At 27.8% G+C, this 15,731-nt stretch overlaps 1 protein-coding gene across 3 annotated transcripts in view; it reads left to right on the top strand.

Moving 5' to 3' along the window:
• Nucleotides 1-15,731, top strand: part of LOC148234372 (putative 3-phosphoinositide-dependent protein kinase 2) — a 126,535-nt gene that overhangs the window by 92,390 nt on the left and 18,414 nt on the right. For all 3 annotated transcript variants that reach the window (XM_088187819.1, XM_088187820.1, XM_088187821.1), the window contains one exon: nucleotides 735-1,526. In XM_088187819.1, the coding sequence (XP_088043945.1) occupies nucleotides 735-1,526 (792 nt within the window). The remainder of the gene's footprint in view (nucleotides 1-734; nucleotides 1,527-15,731) is intronic.

Here is a 15,731-nt window from a genome sequence, read left to right on the forward strand (position 1 = left end):
TGGAGAATATTCCTCTAGCCAAATATTTAATGTAGATGAGACAGGTTTATTTTGGAAAACTCTTTAACAATGAAAAATATGAATGAAGCCTTCACGCATCTTGACAAATTTTTAAATATTATGGAAGATTGTGATGCCAATGGAAAACTCATATCTCAAGTACGTAGGGCGATCAATAAATACATAGCATGTTATAAAATACTATATGAAGAAAAGAAAAAGAATAGTGGAAAACAGTTAACTTTTGATAACTTTTCAAAGGAAACACCCGCAAACCCCACTTAAACGCCTCTTAAACATCTTATATTTACTTGATAAATAAATATTTTAAAATACACACAATTTAATTTTTTTTTTCTTCCCTCTACCTTCGAACATTTAACATTCGCACACATTTTCAGGAACCAATTATGTGCGAAAGTCGAGGGCCGCCTGTACACATATCAACACATTTCGAAATTACACGCAAAAATACCAACCGCGGTGAAAGGGTTAATACGCTGGCATTGCAATTGATCTATTTATTGTCCGTTCGTATCATTTAGTTTTTTTTCTTTTTTCCCAAGTATTATTTTTATTTAACTTGTATTATATTTTTTGTGTAGTGCTCACGATGATTTTAGTTGAATTTAAAAATATAAAAATATGCTAGGCTTGAGATGATTTACATATTATAGAAATATGAATTATTAATTCTTTAAGCCATCGCTTATGTTTTATTATCTCTGTTTCAGTCAAGATATACGAGAAAGATGAACTTAATGAAAATAACATAAAAAGTATTCACAACGAGAAGAAGATCCTTGAAATGCTTGCTAACTGCAAGCACAGCTTCGTCAAGTTACTTTTCGAGTTTCAAGACAGGCAATGCATTTATCTGGTAATGTCGCACGCCGTGAACGGCAATCTTACCGAGCACGTAAACACGATGAATATGGATTGCGTGAAATTTTACGCTGCCGAATTGGTTCTCGCTTTGGAGCAACTTCGAAATTTGGGCATCGTCCATAGAGATCTCAAACCGGAAAACCTTTTACTAGACATTAACATGCACCTACTTATAGCGGATTTTGGGTTGTCCATGATTGAAGAACCGTTCAAACCCAAAGGGCGCGGATATCTTATTGGAACCCCCGTTTACATGAGCCCCGAAGCGTTGAAAATGAAAGATGTCACTTACACAACTGACCTCTGGTCGCTGGGGTGCATAATATTTTATATGATCGCCAAACGACCGGCGTTCACGAGAGTCGCATCAAATGTGCTGGGACATCATGACCGCGAAGAATGCATTTTTCCAGACGATTTTGATTCCATTGCGCATAATTTGATACATCAACTATTCGTCTCAAATCCGAAGAAAAGAATTGGCGCTTCGGACGTGAAACCCATTTACCGCAGCATCAGAATTCACGCATTCTTCAAAGAAATCGACTGGAACGGAGTTATAGAACAACGGCCACCGCCCATCACGATACTATATAAAAATGATTCGCCTAAATTGGTCGATTTATCTCACATATTTGGTAAGTGCAAATCATTTTTATACTAGATTAGTGATATAAATAATACAATTTTCTTAATATTGTACAAATAAATTGTCACTTTTGATTAAGCCAGTTTTAAAACCTTGAGGAATTAATTAGCCTTGCAATCAAAACATTTTTGCAAATTTCTTCAAAGTGACTATATACTAAGTCCATTCCGAAATTTTGTGTAATGTATAGAAGACTAGTGTAAAATTACAAATGATCATCGCAACGAAAAAACTTTTGATGGCTATATAGATATCTATATTTTTATTTCGTCTATGACAAATTATATTCAGCTCCTGATCGCAATGGAAAAAATTGCCCTCACTGACATTATAGATATGAAGTATAGATACGTTATAGATACGGACTTTACTCCTGACTTTTTATTGAAGGGCTATCAGGTAAATCTCTATGCTACCCTTTGATTAATTTTCAATTTGTCGCTTTCGTTCGAACTTTTTTGAAAATTACTCAAAAACACATTGCATGGATGTATATTTCACTATGCACGTCAGAGCAATTTTATTTTGAATATTCACAGGCAAGATTTGGAAAATCTAGGGAAACCTTATCTGTTATGATTGTTTGGAATTTAAATTTGCAAATAATTACTAATTTTGATTTAGAAACTATGAAAATTTAATAGATAGGATCCACATAAGATTTAAATCCAGGCCTTTCAGATATAATTTATCGACTTATTAACTAAAATAATATCTACCGCAGAAAAGTGTAGTAAATATGTTTTTTGTGAGTTTTTATATAAATAATATTAAATTGCATATTTTTCCATCAAAATCAATAACAAAAAACTAGAGCATATATTTACTTCGGAAACATTACATACATTGACTTGCAAAAAAACGCATTACCTTCAAAATCTTCATACTTCATATGAAACTAAAAACGTATTATAGTTTAATAAATAAATTTATCATTTTTTTCAAACTATTTGAAGGTTTTTTTAAGTATATTACACACAAAAATATACATTTAAAAAAATTAAAAATTAATGAAAAATATAAAAAGGAATAGATAACATTTTAGACACATAAGTAGAAGAACTTTGAAGTTTTTTTAGTAAATTCAATACAATTTTTAAAGAAAGAAAGTTAAAAAGACAACTTGCATTATTTACACCTCCTTTAGCTTTCGACCCTTTTAAAACACGCGATGGCATAGAATAATCAACGATTCAATCAATTTATTGTCAATTTCTTCTTACCATACTTTTTCACTTTTTCATACATAAATTAATTTTGCTCTTATCAGAGAACATTAACCCCTCTCCAATCTATAGAAGTCTAATTTTTATCTGTCGCATTTTTAAGTAAATAACGGCTTTTTAGCAGGTATTTCATACCTGAAACGCTTCCGAGTTATGACTACAATTACTTGCTTGTTTATTGTATCATTAAACTCGCTGGTAATATCTACCGCTGTTTTACGACGATTAAGTAAGCAGATTCGACATATCAGCCGATCCTCACTAGATAATGTGATTTAACCCTTAACTCGATTTGTTGAATTTTAATCAATGCTTTTTTATTTAAATCTTTAAACTGTTGATTAGTTACAACCAACATACTGGGAAATTTATGATATTGCTTTTTGAGTTTCACTTAATTTCGAGTGATTCGGCATTATGACTTTTAAAAATATTTTCTCCACGAAAGCTGTTAGTGAATTGACTTGGTAACTACTAGAAAGCAATGGAGACTTACCCCTAACTGAACAGATAATGGAAGAATCTTATCTCTTTACGATTTTGAGCAGTGATGCGTTTTTTTTGCACGCTACTGTATAATTTATATGCAATTAAAATCTAGTTATTGTGAAATTTGTGAATTCTAATAATAAATATACATAATATTAGAGAATATCGATATACATATTAGGATTTGTAATTAACAGTCTTAAATATTGTAAATTTATTGATTAAATTATTTATTTTCATACTCACTTACAGATAGTATAGTTTTTCCTTACATCGTATTTTTTATAGCTCTATGATTATAATAATTAATTATTATACGAAAAAATCTAGTCATAAAAAGTAAATATCATATTCTTAAAAAAAAAAATAATTGCGAACAACGGCGTTAGTCATGAAGAGCAAAAAGAAGTTGATATTCTTTTTTATATGATTATTTATAACAATTATTCTTGACCCACTTATATGGAATAGTAACTCCGCAATATTTTAACTTTAATTTGATCTGCTTAAAATTTTTTAACACTTATATAATACATAATGTCGAGTGACTAATAATAATTGAGATCGACAAAAATGCAATTGCAAAAAATGCAAATGACACTTCTTGTCTTGTTTGACTGCTATTTTTTTATGTAAATATATATATACAAATATATAGATATTTTATAAATATCTATATATTTATATGTATCTCTATGTAAATTTATATGTATAGATACACATAGCACTATAAATATATATATAAAAAATTAAAAGTGGATAACGCAATAGTTGTAGCTTATTGCGTTTTCGTGTTAAAAAAATGCTATTATCCTATTAAGGTTTTTTTACTGTATATTTCTCTAAAACAACAGGTGTGTGTCTTTAATAATTGAAATAAACTAAGAAGATCTAAGCAAATCCCCGCGGAATACTAAATATTATCAGCAAAACAATCTTTATAAAAATAAAATTTACACTTTAAAGTAGTAATATTTTTAATTTAACACATATGTATATAATAAATATAAATTATTTACAAGCTCTTTATTTTTTTAGTATTTATAATTCCACTTTTTTAATTGATTAGATTAACCCTTTAGCGCGCAAATTAATTATTTTGGAATTAAGGGTTAAAAAATTACTTTTTAGAACTTTTATTATATATAAAAAGTAATTTTAATAAAAAAAAATTAAAAAAAAGAATTTTTTTTTTGGAAATTTCGAAAATTTTGTCGGTTGATATATCGACCTTTGACCACTTAGGGTGATATTTTAAAAATATGTTTATTATATAATGAACGATCAAATATTGGCACACAAATATAATTTATTGTTTGAAATATATTACATATACACATATAAAGAAATATTGTTAAAAAATAATTATTTTAGAGTTTTGTAAAGTTTTATTTTGATTTTTGATTTTATCGTGTTTTGGCCTATAGCAACAACTTAATTTCATATGGTCGATATATCAACGAAAGAGCTTCCTCGATGACATATTGTGATGCTAAGGAAGATTTTATTATGAATAGGTATTGAATTATAGACCGTTATGTCGTCGGTCGATATATCGACCGTTTTCGCCCTTTGCGCGCTAAAGGGTTAAATTATCATACGCACTTAATTCTGAACTAAGTTTAATATTAGTCATACTCTACATTATACTTATCTCTTGTGTGTGTGTCTGTTTTTTTATATAATGATATTTTTTATCATATTGATGTTTTTGGTCCACTGCAGTAATACTATATTTATTTTAAGTGTTTGGTATGTAATTAAACTAGATAACATTTTTTCCAAAGAATAAATAACTTGATTTATATACATACATTCATATGTATAGTATATACAATTTCGCGTTTCTATAATATTTGCGGTGATCTATTATACAAATTTCTGAACAAATAAATCAATGAGTTTGTATTTTTATAACATAAATACTTGAATCCGTGGTTAAGTAAAAATGATGTAAATTTTGCATTCAGCGTAGTCTCTAGAGTCTAGAAGATCAGGTTCTAAGAACATTTGGGGTTCCAGTGTCTTTTTTGCGTGACCTAGTCTGACGTTAAAGTGTGAAGCAGCTGCTTCCTCAGGCATTTAATGAATGTTTAGGACGATCGTGTCTCGTGCCTCGATTTTCTAACATTCTTATAGACTATTTAATCTTAGATAAATTACAACGGCGTCAATTGAAAAATTAAAATCTAGTTTACAATTATATTTTTCTTAGTAAATTGCTCAGATACACGTGGATTTCATGACTTGTTTCTTTGTCATTTGGCTTAACATTTCGTGTGATTTAGTTCTTCTCAGTCCTCTGGTTATATCTTCTACGTTGAGGAGAAGAACGGCCTCAGCATTGACGTGATATTTTAGATATTGTTGATGACTACTGGTTTATATTCATTTTAAGAACTCGATGGGAACCAGTGTTCCGTACAATGTTATTCTGAAACCTTTTTAGTTATAATTGACATTTTAATTTATTATACAAAATTAATTGATTAAAATCCTGATATTCCAATTGCACTTATATTATAAAAAATAACATATACAATAGTATCCGTTGAGTTCCTAATTTATAAATACGTGTTCTCAATTTTACGAGTAACTGATGCTTTTTGTAACTTTTTATTAGAAAATCGTTTAAATAAGATTTTTTTATAACGAATGCAGTAGTTTTGCAATTTTGTGCAGTCAGATTTTACACTCAATTATTAGACCGCAATTTTTGAGGTCGGGGACCCCGTAAAAATGACTGAATCGAGGTCAATATAAAAATATTACATTTATACATATATACAGGCTGGACAAAAATATTTTTCTATAAAGATTTATAACAAATTTACATGTTTATAAATCGTAATAATTGAGAAGAAATGATACAGAATTAATTTAATATACTTTATGTCTTATTAAAACATAATCAAACGGGAAATTAGTAACACATATATTTTTGCTCGTTATTTACCAATCGTTGTTCTCGTTCAGAATTAATTAACAATTAGTGTGTTAATGCAACTATGGGTACTTGTGTGTTTTTTTTACTTTTACGTTCGGTTTTTATTATTCTAAAATTAACCGTGTCGCTAAAAGTGAACGCTAGTTAATTTCAATTTGCTCATAAAAATTGCGAAAATAAATAATGAAAATCGTAATTCTATAAAAATTATTTTATAATTTTTTTTAATAAAAATTCTTTCCTTTGGATACCAATATTTTATAAAAATGGTTACATATTTTTTTATTTAATTATGAGCTAATATAAGTCAACGGTAATTAATTTTATTGTGCCTTTTAAAAAATAATCTTGACAGATAATTAATTCTGGATGCAAGTGATATAAATAATTTATAGCTCTACTATATGATAATTCACAACTTATGTAGTTATTAAAACCGTGTCGATGATATCATAACAGTTGTGACTGCAGTGTGTATTAAAATTAATATCGCATTGGCTACTTATTTAATACTTGCTTATAGAGCTTATCTTTCTTTTCAAGATGATCACAAATCCTTAAAGCATCTTATCTATTAATAAATATTAAGCAATAAATACTGTATTATTACCCACTAAATATTTTTTCTTTGATAGTAAATTCTTTAATTTTATTATTAGGTGCTCATTAAAAATAAATGTATTTTTTTTAAATAAACGACTATCATGTGCTTAGTCGGGATCGGCGCTATCCATTTCCAACGGACTAGTAAATGTTTAAGCGATGCGCTTTTCATTGATCTTTCATTACTATACAGATATAATTATAAAATATTTTTTTATGATAAATAATTATTTATAATTACCAAAGTAGATGTCACTGATTTTAATGACAGTGTTTGTTGTTAATGGTGTCCCTCTACTGTTGTGTTTACTTCGTTATAACGCATTTTATGTTGTAATGGAGTTTTTATAATCGATACTATTTTATACCAAGTTCTGGAGGTGTTGGTAATCTGAATAAGTATAAAATCTCTTATTATGTTGCTTATAATAAGAGTGCATTTAGAGATATTCGCGTTAGTGCTTAGATTCATCTCTGATCCATTGCTATTCAAAAAAACTTGATTATTTAAACATTACTTGTTCAATGCAAAGCCAATAGTATTTTATTAATTTTGACGCATTTAAATAAAAAGATTATTTTTAACATGATAATAGTAAATATTTATATAGTTAATATTACCCAATCTATATTTTTTTAAATTATTTATAAGCTTAGTAAATCTTATTTGCATTTCCTAAAAATATCATTTTTACTAGAAAAATAATCATTGAATCAAGTCAAAAATATTTTTTGTCATTCTTAATAAAAACATCTAAAATTTATTTGTGTGCACACTTTGAGAACTTATGCCTCGCAAATTAGCAATTTTTTTTTGATTAAAGATTTGTACTATTGTGGGTTTATTCTTAAAGAATTTATTTAATTAAAATTATAGCTTGTTATTTCGTTTTTTTTTCGTATTTTATTCATAATAATTAAAAATGTTTCGCGCAGTAGTTTACTTTGCCCGTTGGGTACCGAAAAATATCAAATAAAAGGGCATTTTCAATACTATATAAAACATATTTCGCTATTTTCTTTATTTTTTAATGTCTAGAATCAATAGATGTTAATGATAGTAGTTTTTGAGGGCCACCACTGCCGTTAAAACTTCATTACTAGATTAACCTTGTCCTAGCGCCACGACCCGTCGTGGCGATTTGTGCAAATCTTATGTAAAAGTACCTAAGGCGATTATTATGTTGCTAACGACTAAAAGGTATTCAAGTTCAAGTGAAACCTTTAAGAAAATCAAGATCGCTACCTCGATCACTTTATGTGTTCAATACATTTATAACCAGCTGCTTAACATTGTGCAGTTTTATCGAATGGAAGTTTATTAGCAGCATAATATAACTTTATATCTTGTAAAATTTTACTTTAAATAATTTTACTTAATAGTTTCTAGCTTCTATTCTTTTTCGTCTTCGTCGCTTTCTTTCTTTCTCTCTAGATCGGTTTATATAAATGTCACACCATAACGAATTCTTATTTAGAATCGATGGCGACAAATTCTAATATAGTCACAGATGTGGTGCTCGTATTCTGAAATATCATTTTTATGCCTTATGGCATTTTGCTAAAGCCGACAAAGATTTTGCGTAAATTGAATAATTACGACCGAGAAGTTTTCACTGATATTGTATTGGTGTTTGTATTTAAAAAAATATTTTATGCTCTTAGCCATCATGACGCATTAGGTTAACCTGTCAGGTCATAATGGTCTTAATTTTAATAAATAAATAAATATGAGAGTATTGGTTGAAGTATACAACAATTATCCCTTCACTATTTTATTGCTTTTGCCGTGAATTTTTTACTTCTGGGAAGGGATAATTGTTTTTTGCGCTCTCCTATTGGTCAAAATTTGTTTCATGTATGCTTCATTAGTCGTAATAATGTTCTGAAATGTAGACGGCAGAAATTTAATTCATTTGACGTGGACTTTAACAAGAAACTTCATTTTTTAAATATGGATTATTACAAACTTTGTTTTGACGCCCCCTCAATTTTTCGCCCGGGGGCATATGCCCTCCTCTGACCCCCCCCCCCCTCCTACGCTACGGCCCTGGTTGTAGGTATTTTAATTATTATTATTTTTAAATATGATAAATTTAATTCATTATATTATATTTATCATATTACAGCAAAGTCAGTGGTTCTCAACATTTTATTAAAATCTTTTATATTTACGTTTCACTTGTATCAACTTATGATCATTTTATTTATATCTCACATTTATCATTATTTTTATTTATTGTATTATATTTAATCACTATTATTAAAAAAATAATGTACACCTTTGGATTGTTGATTTTTTAACTACAGAGTATTAAACCCAAGAATCAATATTTTTACTTTGTGTTTTTTGATTATTTTTATAACATTTTTAACTTTAAAAACAAACCATTAAATGTTAAATATAGATTGATTGATACTTTTTATGAAAATAAATTGCAAATTTCGAATGTGTTTCAACAAATTAAAATTGTTATTTACACAGATTCAATGTAGCTAAATTTTTGACCTCTGATTTGTGCATTGTTATTCACCTAGTCATTCCAAAATATGCGCCCAAAGTTTATTTTTACTACATGTTTTATGATGTACTGAATATGTGGATGACAACCTCGATTAATTCAATTAAATATCAAGTTTTAAGAACAAATAATTTTGAAAGATTCTTAGCTAAACAGAATTTAACTTTATGTGGTTACGCCCAAATCAACTGAAAACAGAGATTTTCTTAAAATTTAGTCCATTTGTTGAAAAAATACAATAATGTATTCTGAAAATTAATCTGGTAAAGAATTTTGCAAAATTATATATGAGGAGTAATTAGTACAAAGTAGGGATAATATTGATAAGAATATAAAATCAGATCAATTGACAGATCCGTGCTGGATTAGCTTCTTTGGTTTAGTCTTTGAGATCAAGGTGGCTGTTGTGAAGGCCAAACTAATTATTAATCAACGATTACAAACTATTCTTATGCAACGATCAACTTTTTGTTATAAAAAACGATAAATAATTGTTGTGCATTATAGTTACATAAAAGTGTAACAAAAAATATATTTAGTCATAAAGTGATTGGCAAAACTAGCCCATTGTCAAAACACTGTACAGTATGTTTCAAAATTAACGTGATTTTTATTCAGTTTAGTTAAATGTTAAATCTAAACTATAATAAAATGGCTGCGTATTATTTACTTTTCTTATTTAATGTGATATATATGTAGTGTTACTTAATAACGGTTTTCCCATACATGAATAATATGAATTATTTTGTCTCTAATTTTTTTATTTATTGTAATTTAAGACCTTATTTAATTTTTTTACTGGAGAGATATATAGTAAAAAATACTATGATTATAGGTGATTTCAATGTAAAAGTCGGAAATAACAGGACGCTTCGGACTAGGTGGTCAAAAAATAAAAAATAAAAAGCAGCTAATTTAATTTTGCCAAGTTGAAGATTTAGTTTTCTCAAATAGCTTTTACGAATTAGCAAAAATAATGCTATATACATTGACATTACGTTGAACTTTATGGCTAATATAATACGTAACCAAATTGCTTATATATTAATTAAAAATAAATTGTAGATAACAGTATTGAATTAGCAAAAACGCAAAAATGTTATATAGATAAAAGCAGAGCATATAAAATTACTATTAGTAAAAAAACGATTATTTAACTTAAAAGTTTTGGGGATTTTTTTAACATAAAGCCAATTTGTTACCTCCCTTTTATTATCGTTTATTAATCCAAAATTCCGCAATTCTTTTATTTTTGGGAAAATTTTAGATTTCAATGAAAGAAATTACTTTAATAAAGAATTATCATAATAAATTTTAAACTTAAAAGTATTGACAAAAAAAATTATAATTTACTATTAAAATTAAAAATTGTGACGATTATAAATGTTTTATATGACAATATGAAAAACGTGTTTTTATTACTTTAATATCAATTTATTTATTAATATTAAATATCTTTTTTAAATCTCGATATGTAGGATTAAATTAATTCATAATTATAATAACAATAAATTAGATGGTTATATATGTAATACGATTTTAATATAATCTATTTGAGATATTTTGTATTTTATTTGTCTATAGATAATTTTTTGCCATATATAGTAATTTAGTATGTATTTTATCTTAAATTAATTTGTATTTTGCTTTAATTTAATTTTTAATAATTAAAATATATCTATATTTATTTATTTATGAATTCGGAAAAATTATTTATTTACACATTTATTTTCGAATTACTTAAATGTAATGTAATAATGCAAATTAATGCAATGTGTTAAATTATTATATAGGATTTTTCGATTGGCAGAATATACGTATAACAATCCTTTTTGCAAGGGCACTTTACCGTTTCTAATCAATCTATTAATTAATCAATTCTTAATTTAAAAAACGAAGTTGATGATAAAAATTAATAATCGAGGCGATTAAACGTCCTAGGCTATTATTTTATCGATCTATTTTAAATTTCATTGAAAATTAAATCTCACAAGTAAGCACTACATCTTCAGACCAGAATTAAATTCGTAAGATGATATGACTGGTTAGTTGTATTATTATATATATATATATATATATATATATATATATATATATATATATATATATATATATATATATATATATATATATATATATATATATATATATATATATATATATATATATATATATATATATATATATATATATATATATATATATATATATATATATATATATATATATATATATATATATATATATATATATATATATATATATATATATATATATATATATATATATATATATATATATATATATATATATATATATAGATACATTACATAGAGTTTTCCATTATACAATACAAAAAAATTAAATCATGAGCATACGTGTTGTATCAAGGGCAATTCATACTGTTTCTTTGTGCGTAATTAAATATTTACACACGAATTGTGTCTATAAAACGAATTTATTACAATGCCATAACAACATGAGCGCAATGAATAAATTTTACAGTTTATATTAATTTACGATGAACATTAAAAATTATGCGATTTATAAAACACAGTATAAAAAAACTGTATCTAAGTCATTATAAAATCACACATTCGATTCAAGGGCGGCTATAAATTTAATTAGCCATATCGATTGGTGTGTATGTGTGTGTGACAAAGTGCAACGTACTGGAACTGAATTGAGGAAAAAATGTTTCTTATCACTGAGAGCGATGGTCGGTTAATCACATCGAGGCATAAATTCTAAATTATGAACATTAATAAACTGAATTATTAAAAATATAATTATTATACCTAATACTTTCTTTTACACTTACTTATTTAAATCGGTTATGAAAAATATGTAATTGGTTTCTTGAAAATATGATACTTGAGAATTAATCTTTTTATGTATTTTTTATATAAAAATGTAATACCATAATAAATCATTTTTATTTAAAAAATTTACAGCTTAAAAATATTAACACGGATATATGAGTAATTTAAATAATTTCAGCAATTACAAAGGGCTTTTTTTATTTATTATTGTTTTCAGGCTATTCTTTGTAATGGCCACTGTTATTATAAATAACATACAAAATAATAAGCCACTCAAAATGGCACAATTTGAATTTATTAAATAAATATTATGTTAAATATATTACCTGCATTGTTGCTATGTACAAAACTAATACATAAGCATGTTTTTTGGAATAGATCGGTTATTATTGTTTTTAGAAAATATTTTTTTAATTTATTACTATATTTCAATATTCTGCAGCTGCACAATATTAAGTAATTTACGTAATTTCACCAATTACAAAGTTTTTTTACTGTAATTTGACTGTAAATATTGCAGCGTTACATCAAAGTGATGTGATTTCATAGAAAAACCTAACAATAATATACAACTTTGTTTTTAGAGTTAATCGGTTTAGTAATGTTTTTATAAAATAATTGTTTTTAAATATTATATTATATTTTAATACTCCACAGCTGCACAACATTAACTCGGTAATATGAGTAATTTCAGCAATTAAAAAGTGTTTTTTATTGCTAATTTGTTATGGCTGTTAATATAAACGAATAGTTAAAAACATATTTCAATACCTAATAAATTTGGTTTTTGATTATACAAATAATCTAGTTTATTTATATTAAAACCATTGATATTTTAACATTGATTTGAATCGAAATCTTATTGAAATAAATGTTTTAAATGGTGTAGGCCAGGGGTCGGCAACCTTTTGAGACCAAAAATTACAATTTACAAAATTTCCCAGTTTTTAAAGAACCACTAACATTTTAATTTTAATATTATGGTATTTGATTAGGATTAGGTATATCAATTTGATTTCTGATTTAAAATAAAAGCTTTAATTATGAAATAATATTTATTCATATAACACCATTCATATGCACCAATAACTAAACAAACAGAACAGTGTTGCCACATTTCAAAAATGTCAGCTGTCCGTATACTCTCTACTCCACCTATTCTCACTGTTCTCTGTTGAGTGTTTTTATCCTGTTTTTTGCAGTATAATATTTTTTATGAGTTTTGAAAATAAAATAATTATTAATATTTGCGCATAGAACTGGAGAGCCGCATCTTGACGTCAAAAGAGCCGCATGCGGCTCGCGAGCCGCAGGTTGCCGACCCGTGGTGTAGGCCAGGGGTCGGCAAAGTGCGGCTCCGGAGCCGCATGCGGCTCTTTGGCTTCTTGAGTGCGGCTCTGGCACAAATATCCACGGATATTTGTGCAATTAGCCCGGGCGCTAATTCTGGTCGAGTGTCCTTATGTCTTGATCTTCTGCTTCATAACAAGATTCGATGGTTATCAAGAGGGAACGTTTTAAAACGTTTCGCGTCCCTATTGCCAGAAATTGAAGCATTTCTCCTTGAGAAGGGTGCTCACTATCCAGAACTTACAGACAATCAGTGGATCCAAAACTTTCATTTCATGGTAGACGTTACGTCTCATCTAAATCGGCTTAACCGTAAACTACAAGGGAAAGGAAACACAATTTTTTCGATGTTAGAAGAAGTAATTTCATTCGAAAACAAATTATCCCTTTTTGCTCAAGATTTTGAAAGGGAAACATTGTTTCTCTTTCCGAGCCCGCTGAAGCATCGCCAAGAAAATAATTCCTCTATTGACAAACACCATTTCAAAACAACAATTTTAAATATGAGGGAAGCATTTCTCAGAGGTTTCAGGAGTTTAAAAACAGCAAAGCGACCTAAGCATTTGTCAAAATTCCTCTTTATGCTACAATAACTGAGTTGAAATTTTCTCCTTTTGGCATTAACATTGGTAACTTTGAAATACAATTGCAGGATTTAGAAAACAAGGAAATATGTAGCTCTAAATTTCACCGTTTTTGTATTGATTTGGAAATATTGGAGAAGAACGAATGTGATATTAGTTCACAACACAAGTGTTCTGCTTTGAAAGACCTGGAGAATGAAGACATGATCATTTTCAACGTCTGGAATAGTATTCCTGACTCTTACGATCAGCTAAAAAAACTTGCGTTTGCTGTTCTTTCCCTTTTTGGTTCTACATATTCATGCGAACAATCCTTTTCAAGCATGAACTTTATCAAGAGTAAACTGAGAAGTTGTCTTATTGATGAGAAGCTGGAATCATGCCTAAAATTAAAAACGACAACATATATACCTCACTTACTGAAACTTTCCAAGGAGATGCAAGGACATTGTTCACATTAAGTGTTTGTCAGTCATTGTCATGATTTACATTTATGGATACCTTACTTTCATATTATTGTTTATCAACGAATAAATCTTTATTAAGTGTGAAATCAAGTTTTATTCAGTATACCCGTAATTTAATGAAGGTCTAAAATTATAATAAAGGTTTACTAAATTAAAAAACAGATTTGGCTCTTAGAACTATTTTCAATCGTTGTAATGTACATATTTGGCTCTTCGGCCAATAAGTTTGCCGACCACTGGTGTAAGCTAATGTGCTTAATAAAAATTGCGGGAAAATCTAGACGAATCCAACATCTATTTACAGATTGATAACGAAGCATGCTATATGAACGTTTAGTTCAATCGAATGGTAAAAAATTAAATAGGATTATTATGTTCATGCTAAAGTGAGCGTGTCGCTTTTAGCAGTTATCTAATAATGCTTAAGCGCAATTAAATTTATACATACATACTCAAAACGTGAATTAAGTAGTTTTTGGCACAAGGCCGTCGCTAAAAATCTTCCTAATTAAAAAGTAAACGATATATTATCAAATTTGCAAATATGCACAAAGTGACTAGCTGGCTTTTAATAAGTTCAAAATGACTATAAGGCGCGTGCTAATCGAGTGTATTAAATGGCACTGAATGCCATAATCGCTGTATATTAATTGATTCGACTCGGTTCGTATTTCTAACATTGAATGCATTGAGTTTGTTACGACTGGTGTATGCGTGCCAATTATTTATTGATACAGTTATTTGTTGGGTTGAATAAATCCCATATGAAACCCTTATTACTATCAAATTATGATGACATTAAAAAAAATTAAAAGCAATTTTAATGCTTATATATAATATGTTAGTGCTGTATATATATATATATTGATTGGCGAAGACGTGGTCTTTAATCAGAGATGTTTGACATGAATTTTAAGTGAAATCGAATGATATTTATTAGCAATTTAAATTCCGAGATAAATGTTTTTTTTCTAACAAGTTATTGGAGTCAAAGTTAAACATTTCGGCACATCACGTCCTACGCGTGGACGATTTCACTCTGGTCTAGTAGATGTTATGGTTATACTATAAAGGTCCCAAGTTGAGTGGATATTCCGGTCGGGTTGACAGTCACCACTATATCCATCATATCCTGAATAGAGGGGGTTGAACTTCCCCTTTCCTCGTGAAGGGTTGTGGGTTGT

This window comes from Plectrocnemia conspersa, unplaced genomic scaffold (genome assembly GCF_051122295.1).
Source record: "Plectrocnemia conspersa isolate PC_06_02 unplaced genomic scaffold, ASM5112229v1 ptg000006l, whole genome shotgun sequence".
In the NCBI taxonomy this organism is placed as follows: Eukaryota; Metazoa; Arthropoda; class Insecta; order Trichoptera; family Polycentropodidae; genus Plectrocnemia; species Plectrocnemia conspersa.